General features: G+C 41.5%; 1 protein-coding gene across 1 annotated transcript; it reads right to left on the bottom strand.

The window, feature by feature from the left end:
* Nucleotides 1-2,653: 2,653 nt before the first annotated feature.
* On the bottom strand, nt 2,654-4,832 carry LOC110287650 (beta-defensin 4-like). Its single transcript, XM_021154213.1, has 2 exons — nt 4,775-4,832; nt 2,654-2,769 (listed from the first exon to the last, which is right to left on the bottom strand). Exons 1-2 carry the CDS (start codon nt 4,830-4,832, stop codon nt 2,654-2,656), a joined length of 174 nt encoding a protein of 57 aa, XP_021009872.1.
* Between the last annotated feature and the right edge of the window lie 5,708 nt (nt 4,833-10,540).

Consider the following 10,540-nt stretch of genomic DNA (forward strand, 5'->3'; position numbering starts at 1 on the left):
TGTATGTGTGTGTGTGTGTATGTGTGTGTATGTGTGTGTATGTGTGTGTATGTGTGTGTATGTGTGTGTATGTGTGTGTATGTGTGTGTATGTGTATATGTGTATGTGTGTGGTTGTGTACGTGTGTATATGAGTATGTGTGTGTATGTGTATGTCTCTATGTGTATATATGTGTATGTGTGTGTTTGTGTATGTGTGTGTATGAATATGTGTGTATATGTGTGTATGTGTATACGTGTATGTGTGTGTATGTGTGTATGTATGTGTATGTGTGTGTATATGTGTATGTGTGTAGATGTGTGTAGATGTATATGTGTGTATATGTATGTGTGTGTGTGTATGTGTATGCGTATATGTATGTGCATGTGTATGTGAATGTGTTTGTGTGTGTGTGTTCACCCCCAGCTGCAGTGGTAGTTTCCTATGTCGCCACACATTGTCTTCCATGGTACTCTGCCCTGTGTGCACCCCCAGCTCTAGTTCTATGTGAAACCAGAGTGTCCTGTCATTTTTAGAAGTGCAAAGCTATTTAGCATTTTATTGCTTATATCCAATTTACCTGTGTTTTCAAAAGTCGGACCTTCAAAAAAAAATGCCATTAAATTCTTTTCTCAGGTGAAGAAATTTTCTACAAAAACCTTGATATCCTGACATCCTGTAAAGTCCCAGAATGATGGTTCACTTGCTGCAGGAAACTTCATCTCATTCCTGCAACAGTCAGCAGTGACTTTGAGCATCAGTTAAACAACAAGTTTATAATAGATAAAGGTATGAATTATTAAAAGTAATTCCTCGAGACAGGGTCTGATGAGCCCAGCATCAAAATGAAGTGTGTGGATTTGTAATGCAATCAAAAGATCAAATGCTATCCTTGAATAAAATCCAAATACTTCATTTATTTTTGGATATTTTAAATCACTTTCATATTTGTGTATGTGTATTATACATCATTTGTTTTTATGTGTGATTGCATATGTGTGAAGTCTGAATGTAAAGTGTTTTCTTCAATCACTCTATTTTATTTTTAAATGTATTATTATTATTATTATTAATGTTTTGTGTTTTTCTAATATGTACTGTATATATGCTTGGCATGAAGGCCAAAAGTAAGTGCTGAAGCCTCTAGAACTGGAGTTCCAGAAGGTGATGAGAGGCCTCTTAGGTGCTGGGAATCTAACCAGGTCCTCCAGAGTAGCGAGTGCTCTTAAGTGAGGAGCCATGTCATCAGCAGGTCCACCTCCTATTTTCATTTTTCAGATGGATCTTTCATTGAGCCTGAGGTCGTGCATTTGCTCTGGCAGGCTGGCTGTTGAGTTTGGAGATCCACAGGTCTCCATCCCATCCCCCAGGGCTAGGAGTACAGACATGCTGTGATCCCTGGTTTATTACATGGGTGCTCTGAATCAAACTCAGATCTGTAGGCTTGTACAGCACACACTTATGGACAGTGCCCTGGCTTCAGACTCCTACTTTAAATTTAAAGACATACTGCATTATGGTATGTACCTTTAGCCAACATTCTTTTGTTACATGTCAATTATGTGACAAGGACTCATTTTATCAGTTTTGTCTATCCAGGTGAGATATCTTTGCTCTGGGATCTCATTTCTTCTTTCAGAATAGAAGTTTAGAAAATCTAAGGTTTCCTGATGGAGCTGCATTTTATGCATGGACATAAATTGTATGCACATAAACAGAAGAGCCTTGCTCAAGCCACACAGTGAGCCCATCATACTGTTAGAGCTCCATTGAGAGGACAGGCCTAGGACAAACTCTGGCACCTTTCCCTTACTAACCATAGCCTCGACTGATCCTTACCCTGCTCTTCCTTCTCATTGCTTTCATTAAGGTCTTGTTTTCTGTAAGTTCCTTGTTTCTTATACCTATTTATTTATTTATAAAGATTTATTTATTATATTTAAGTACACTGTAGCTGACTTCAGAAACACCAGAAGAGGGCATCCAATCTCATTACAGATGGTTGTGAGCCACTATGTGGTTGCTGGGATTTGAACTCAGGACCTCCAGAAGAGCAGTCAATGCTCTTACCCACTGAGCCACCTCTCCAGCCCCTTATACCTATTTATAAGAAAGCCCCCTACTGACTCATCTTGGCCATTCAGTCTAAAATAATATGATGAAATATTTCCCATCAGTGGCCAGTACATAAATGAAGAAGAGCAAACCCACACCCAAGAGCTCTCATAGCCAAAGTGTGTATTAAAGTCTTAACCACAACCACCCAAGGCATAAATTACTAAGAGGCACAAGATAAAAGGAATCTGGAGTCACCGTCTTTGCCTTGCATTGGGATTGGATGGATGAAGCAAAGAGTTATGGAGGCAAATGGATGTAGAAGGTCCGCAGGATGTGCATGTGCACTGGCTACAGGAAGTCAATTAGCATATCAGAGACAAGAACAGGTATCTATAAACCAAGGAGTTTAAGAGAGACTTGCTTGTGTCACATATGGACTTGTGCAAGGATTTTACATTTCAGCCCAAAAGAAAACAAGCTGTGAGGTCACATAACTAGTAGGCAACAAGTCTTTGTATTTAAGCAAGAAACTTTAGTTTGGTTTAAGTTCTGTGCATCTTCATAGAGGAGAAAATTCTGATGTTTTCTTTGGTTCACAGGATCTTTGTCTTCTTAACTATTTTCTTATGCAGCATTTCATACTACGAAGATCAGACATGCCAATCTCTCTAGTGCCAGAAACACACTGACCCCAGCAGACACCTCTTGTTGAACTGATTATTTGGATAAAAGCTGGAATATAAGTAAGAAAAACAAGACATTACAGTTAGTAGTGCCACATCAAAAATACATACCAATGTGTTATTATCTTGAGTAAGTCTCAGCAGGCTTTTCCCCCAAAACTGGGATATCTATTTTAGCAGGGTTGAATCCAATTCTTGATAGAGACAGGCACTGTTGCAGTGTAGAGGGGGTGCTGGTATTCCTAGGACCCAAATGTTGAGTGTCTGCTCCACCCTTGACTGATTGGAGTTTTCAGGTCCAGCAGGCAGGAGCTCAGGAAAGATTCTGGGTGAGTCCCCAGCTGCTTCTCAGCAGCCCTGCCTTTGCTTTTCTGCACACAAGTCCCTACTTCTAGCATGTGAAACAAACACTGAGTATGACTATGCACATGAATGTGCATGTGTGCACACACATATAGAGGCCAGAGGTTGGCCTAAGACATGTTCATCATTTCCTCTCTACCTCATTGTTTGAGACAGAGTATCTCACTGAACCTGGAACTAAATCAGTGGGACTGGCTGGCTGGCTCACCAGTGTGCCTCTGTGATTCATACTACTAGCATTACAGATGTGCACCAGAGGCTCTATCTACATGGATACCAGATCTTCATACATGCACAATTGCATTTACTCACTGAGCCATCCTCCTATTTTTAACTAAGGTATTTTTAACTTCCAGGTACCTATTTTACACTAAGTATTGGACCTAAATCTCAGGGAATAGGACTTTCTTAAGGATAACTTGATTCCTAACTAACTTACAACGAAAACCTAAAGAAAAAATGAACTTTTTTGATAGCATCCAATATCTAAAATTAAGTCTTAAACTTATCCTTCACTCCCTCCCCCCTCTTTCTTTACATTCCTCTAAATGTCAGACAGAGTTAGTGTCTGTATATCTCATGGAACACAGATTCTCCTCTGTGAACCAGAACCTAGCAACAAAATGAGTGAAATTATGTTTTTATCTCTATATTTTCTGTCTGATGCAGTTTGAGGCCTTTGCTTCATTCATTTCCTGTTCTCTCTTGTTTTAGTTCTCTGTCTTGAGTGGTATATCCCTTTCCTTCTGTTTACCTAATGTCAAGGATGAAATACAACCTGGATCCTGGAAAGATGGCTCAGCAGTTAGGAGTGCATACTGCTCCTGCAGAAGCCCTGGGATAAGTTCCTAGTACCATATCAGGCAACCCATATGTGCCTATAACCCCATCTCTGAGAGATTGTATGTCCTTTCCTGGCCTCTGTGGGTACTGTAGTGCTTGGCACATACACATGACAGATCCATACACGTACACATAATTTAAAAGAATATAAACATTTTTCACAAAATACAATTTCAGCAGAGTTTGAGTATCTGTGATCCATAGCCTCCCTTGAGCAACTGTAGACAATGTGTGCTTAAGGGTCTTCCATGGGGGTATAGGGAGAGGAAGTTCTCAAAAAGAGGCTGGGCTGCTCATTGAGAAGAATTCTCTAGGGTAAGCAGAGACTCTATTCCTTAATGTAAATGATTTTGAAATGAATACCTTTTTTTCAGATAAGAATCAAACATTCTTCATGTTAACATTTTTAAGCTACCTATAAGAAACTCATTTCATAATCTTAAGCTTAGCACCAGGAGTTAGGAAATGGAAGTCATGTGATGCAGATTAGCTGTGAATAAGTCTGCCTTAGGCTCCTTCAAGGGAAAAGTAAAGAATCCTTGGTTTCTTTCAACAGTCACACAATACACATTTTCAAAAATATGCTTAGAAGAAAAAGATAAAAGGGAAAGTAAGAAGGGCAGGAGGGAAAAAGAAAGGCACACAGAGACAAAGACAGAGACAGAGAGATGGACACATACACATAGAGACAGGCATACACAGAGAGATAGACACACAGAAAGACCCAAATACAGAGAAACAGAGAGAGATACATAGAGAGAGGAGACACCAGACACACACACACACACAAGCACTATAGGAAAATGTTTCTCATTTTACTTTGGGAACGCCCTACTCCCCTGCCTTACCTGCACATGGAGAGAGCAGCACCAGGAGAAATGCAAAGAGAAGGTAATGGATCCTCATGACTGAAGCCTGGTAAGGTGCAGAGATGCAGAGGGACTTGAGCTCAGTGCCTTAGATAGGACCAGGTGCTCATACTAACCCCTGGATAGATTTCCACACTGATTAGAAGCCCATTAATTACACTTATGAAACACAGAGCACCTACTTCTCATGGAGTGGCCCTCTGAAAGCACACAAGGTATCCCTTATGCAAATGTGTAATCCTAGCTGATTTCCTCCTGCACTGCTCACCAAGAACAGCTTCCTGCCCTACATCTTAGATGAGGGGAAGCCATGTTTTCCTGGAACAGACTTACTGGTTACAATGATACCTTACTTGCCTATACCTCAGACATTTAACTTGGTCATCTCAGAGTTTGGCAATAGGCTTAGGTCTCCATTTCACCAAGATCCTTCTGTTTGGGCATAGTCAGCTGCTGGATGCAGAAGAATGTGAGCCAAGTCAAGGTTCCCCCAAGCTTTTTGAGGGCAGTACATGAGCCTAATCTCATAGATTACTCCAAGTTACTGCACAATGATGAAATTCATTTACTATTAAAAACTTCCAGCAACTTACCATCCACCCAATGTGATAGGCAGGGAGTCAGATAGGTGTGCTATGTCCTGTCTCAGAAAGCAACAAGTTGATAATATTTTACCTGAACATGGGAACCCATATTTACCTAGAAGAAACCATTGAATAGCTACTTCTAGCCACAAGGTGAAGGACAACTGTGGGACTTGCTAGCCTTTGGGTCTGGAGTTCTGTACTCTCTGAAATAATCTGAGTATCAAATGGGAGGGATCAAAATACTTTTGGGGATCTTTTATCAGAATCCATGACAGTGGGACTCCAGTCCTTCCCACCATCTCCTTGTTGCTCTTGCTCAAATCTGTTCTGAGGAAGGCCATGTGGCTTGACTCTGAGAGAGGTCTCTTGTAAATTCCATAACCCAGCTATTTATTTTTATCCTAGAAAATCACTGATGAATATACATACCCCATGGCAAGAACTGAGAGATGAGGATTTTGTAAGGGAAAATATGTTACATAAATCAGGATTTCTTCCTACCTACAGGAAGATTAAACAAACAGCCAGAGAAGCAAAAATCTATAATGTATGAACATTTTTGACAAAGGCTCTTGTATGGAGTTCCCAGCAAAGAGATTTGAGGCTGGAGAATGAAGAGTTTGGACCCACATTAGAATGCCTCACTCCCACTGCTGTGCTGTGAAAACCCAACGCATTGGACTTGGTAGACATATTTTTAAACTGGCATACACAAGAGATTTTAAAATAAAAGCAGATACAGTAAGTATATATATATGTGTGGACTATTGTGTGCTGTCTCAGTAGATATATACCCTAGGCAATGATCAAATCAGGATAATTAGTTTATCCATCATTTCAAATTGAGTAATTTTACTATACTTTAACAGTATCTCCAATCTCCTCTCATTGTCTTCAGTGATACTAATATACAATAGATGCAGTAGAAGCCAGGCATAATTCTACTATCTTTTTTTTTAACACTAACTTGTAGCCTCCCAGAGCCTTGAGTAGCTGGCTTTGACCTTGCTGCCACTGAGTATGAGACCACCTGGGGTGAAACCTTCCAATTTAGATGGCTCTATTGTTCTGTCACCTGCCTGCTGCTCTTCTCCAAGACACTGTTACCTGATGAGAAGCCCTTGAGATATTCCAGAGACAGCATCTGGCAGATCCACCTACAGGCTGGCAACAGGAACCAAGAATGGATTGGCGGGGGGATGGGCCTCCCCTCTTTATGAGCACAGACTCTTAGTAAACTTAGGGGCCTTGAACAGAAACATGTCTTGGCCTCCATTATTTCTCTCACTGTTTCCTTCCATACAGCTCTGGCCTCTCACTCAGGAACCCTGTTAGTGTGGCCGCAGGCAGTTTACACTAACTTCCTTCTATTTTCCTAACCCCACTTTCTCTGGTCATCATTAGCCTACTCTGCAATTTGAGGGGTTCTTAAAAATAGCTGTTGATTGATCTGTAATATAGTTTGATCCAAAGAGGAAGTTTCTGCTGGATTAGGGAATGGCAGGGCTGGGTTAGGATAAATTTGCATGTTATAAACAAGTTATGTCTGGTGTTGGAGGATTGCCACATGCAGTCTCACTCCTCTCTGGGACTTTGTTCCCATGTGTGATACAAGTGTGTATTGAAAAAGCATGGTTGGGCTGGAAAGATGGCTCAGCAGTTAAGAATACTAACTGCTCTTCTAAAGGTCCTGAGTTCAAATCCCAGCAACCACATGGTGGCTCACAACCATCTATAATGAGATCTGAATCCCTCTTCTGGTGCGTTTGAAGACAGCTACAGTGTACTTAGATACAATAATAAATAAGTTTTTAAAAATATATATAATCCCTTAATTTAAAAGAAAAAAGAAAAGGCATGCTTACTCACTTCACATTTCTTCCAGGCCAAGGAAGCACAGACAAAAACTTAATGTAGAAAGATAGTTGTCTGTAAATGCTCAACCTAAATTAATGCACCATCCCTCTCCATTTGCATAATTTCCTCACCTTACACAGTAAAAAGTAAGTGGATTCATTTTCTGTCAGTGTGGCGAAATACTTCTATCAAATCAGCTTTGATGGAAGAAAAGTTATTTTGGCTCAAGGCTTAGAGATTCAATACATGGTGTGTGGGCACCACTGTTTTGTAGTTTGTCACAAGCCAGGACATAAATGGCAAGGAGCATGTGGTGAGGTAAAGTCACTCACCTGCTGGTAACCAGGAATCAGCAGGGAGGGTGTTGGTATGCCAATACACATTGCTGTGCTGTGTGTCCAAACCTAGCTCACTTCAACTAGGCTCACTGGCAGAATGTCCCAACATCTTTCAGAGGAGTCTCAGGCTATCCAAAACATTAATATGTGTTTTCTTGTGGATATTTAGGATCCTAGCCAAGTCAGATAAGGCTAGGAATAGCTCTAGTGGTGCGCTGCTAATTGTGTGTCTACCCTCCAGCCCAAGTAGTTAGCTGTGTGTGTATGTGCTCCCCCAGCCTCAGTGGTGCTGTGGGGGGTCCTCTTTGCAATCCTCCAGCTCCAGTGGTGCCCTGTTCTGTGTGTGTGTGTGTGTGTGTACGCACGCATGTACCCCCAGCTCCCATGGTGTGCTACTATGTGGGAATCCCCTGTAACTTAAACATGATTTATTCCTGGATAGGTCATGCCAAGCCCACACAGTTCACACTTTGGGAGACCTTTATTGAAAGATGGAGGAAGAAAGGAAAAGAGAGATGGGTCGGGGTTTGTGTCTTTCATTTGGTCCATGAGGTAGGTAACACAGGTGATGACTCACAGGGGATACAGTTATCACAAGGGGTGTGTGAAGGTTGCCATAGCAAAGGATGCAGAAGGGTTCTCTTGCCTAGGGATGACATCATATCTGGATTCAGAGGCTGGCTGTAAACAGCTTCTGATGCTAACAAACCTCCTTTTTTCTTTTCCTAAGGAGGGGAAGGAAAGGAGGAGGGGGAAGCCAATGGTGAAAGGGTAATCAGATCTCTTAAACAGATTGCTGCTGACTAGAGGTGTCTTCAACTTGGGAGTGTAGCTGAATTTCACCACCAGTGACCAATTGATAGTTATTTTCATCAGGCTCCTCTGTGGACAGTGGCTGGTAATCCTGTAAAACGAACTGATTGTTTGGCTAGAAATTTTCTTCAATTTGTCATTGAAGGGATGCAGAAACAAGGTTGATGAGGCAGGGAGTAAATAGTTAATCCAGAAAAATGAGGAGAAGATTTTAGGAAGGGAAGTATCCATTTCCATACATGGTTTTTGAGAGCCCAGGAATCGGAGCCTTACATCGTCCCCTGTGTTTCTGGATGTCTGATTGTAGGGCTAGATTTTATTTCTTACTCTCCTAGATTCATTGCCATAGAAACAGCCTTCTTGTAGAAACAGCAAAGACCACCTTTTTTAGCTGTAAGAACATCTAGTTCCCCTCAGTTCTGAAGGACCACTGCTGCCAAAGAATCCATCTGGTTTTTATGGTGAGCATGGTTTCAGTCATTTCTTGAAAGCTGTTTTCAAGCTGAGAAAAGAACATTTGTCTAGGGATTGAGAAGTAGTCAGCCCCACTGTTCCAGCATCAACACCTATAGTTATTCCTACAATATCCAGGAGTGGCCTGATCTGCAGTCTTGTCATGTGGGGCAGGTATTGTATCTACAACCAGGATTGGTAAATGCTCTTTTCTGTGGATTACTCCTACTTCAGGGAAAAGGAACATCAACATGAAAACTCCTGACCAGCTGCCAGGCAGGCCATGATATACCTGAGTGCTACTGAGAATTAACCTGTTTTGGACTGCAGAGCACTTTGGCAGAGATGACATATCAAGAGCGAGGGTTCTATTGCCGTCTTAAGAGCTTAGCATTTCTATAGAATGTGTCTGGGATGTCTTAAAACAGTCTGCCACACCAAAAAGAGACATAGAGAAAAGGTATGGGGTGATGGCAACATCAGAGTCAGGACAGCTGATAAAAGGTGAGGCGAGGTTACTTGGCAGTATCACTGGAGAGGATATAAATGGCAATTGTGAGTTAGTTCAAAGAGTTATATATAGCTAGCAATCTTAAAGCAACCAGGTCTCGTGAGACTAAGGAGATGATAGGCCAAGGTCAGGGTCTGAAGCAAAAGGTGAAATGACTGATTAGTACCATTTATGAAGGGAGATGTCAAAGAAGTAAGAGCCTTGGAGGAATGTTTGATTACGTCTCCTATTTTTGTGATATCCACAGGTTGAACAATTGAGACTTATTTTCTCTGGATATGAATAGTAGTCACTGGGGTCCAGCTCGGTTTTTATGATAGAGCTTACCAGTAACTCCTGTTTCCTACCTGGGATTCCACAGGTCTTGTATATAGAAAACGAGGGTGTTGTCGACAAAAGCAGTAATTGGTCTTTGATCCCAGCATATGTATCTTGTAAGACCAATATGTAGAGTCCCATATTCATCGGGCCACTTTTTAACAATTATCTTTCATCTGGTCAAAGAGGAAGCAAAGAAAGAGGTTATAATGTTTAGATGAAATGGTAGATATAGGGATGATAACAATTTGGATTGGCTCCTGGCATCCAGCTATAGAGCAGATTCCTGATCCTATATGGAAAGACTCTTTGTCATTAGTGGGGGGTTCTTGAACCCCCCAAGTCTCCAGATCTAGAAACTACCCTGGATGGAAATGAACAGCAAGAGGGAGGATGAGAAGACCATATCTAGTCCAGTGGGGTTGAACACAGCTGCCAGAAGAGAGTCTCATTTTTCTGGGATTGGGAACCAAGTGGATGGTCTCAACATCTTATGGAGTACTACATCCACTCCAGTAGTGACTCGAGTGACAGGCCTGGAAGCCTGGAAGCAGTCCCGAGGCAAAGAGTTTAACAGAAACTTAGTCTCCTGGAACCTTGGCATTTCCATAGCACGTATGCTCCAAACTTGTCCCTGAGTTAGTCTGGTGTATGGGTCTGTGTGCTCTCCTTCAATATTGTTTTATTATAAGTACCTCTAAGGATTGATTTTGACATATAGCTGAGTTGGATTGGCCTCCACCAGTGTTCCAATGTCCTGGGTGGTCCTTGGGCTGACCCTGAGCTTGGAATTCAGTAAGAATGATACCTATTCAGTAACATTCAAATTTACCTCTAGTAGAGAAAGTGAAAGTAATCAGTAAGTAAA

This window comes from Mus caroli, unplaced genomic scaffold (genome assembly GCF_900094665.2).
Source record: "Mus caroli unplaced genomic scaffold, CAROLI_EIJ_v1.1 scaffold_12688_1, whole genome shotgun sequence".
NCBI lineage: Eukaryota > Metazoa > Chordata > Mammalia > Rodentia > Muridae > Mus > Mus caroli.

Bases quoted from the DNA above. Each gene is read 5' to 3' on its own strand.
- LOC110287650 (XM_021154213.1), bottom strand. From the start codon at position 4,832: ATGAGGATCCATTACCTTCTCTTTGCATTTCTCCTGGTGCTGCTCTCT. The intron at 2,770-4,774 runs GTAAGGCAGGGG...CTTATATTCCAG, and splicing joins GCTGCTCTCTCCATGTGCAG to CTTTTATCCAAATAATCAGT.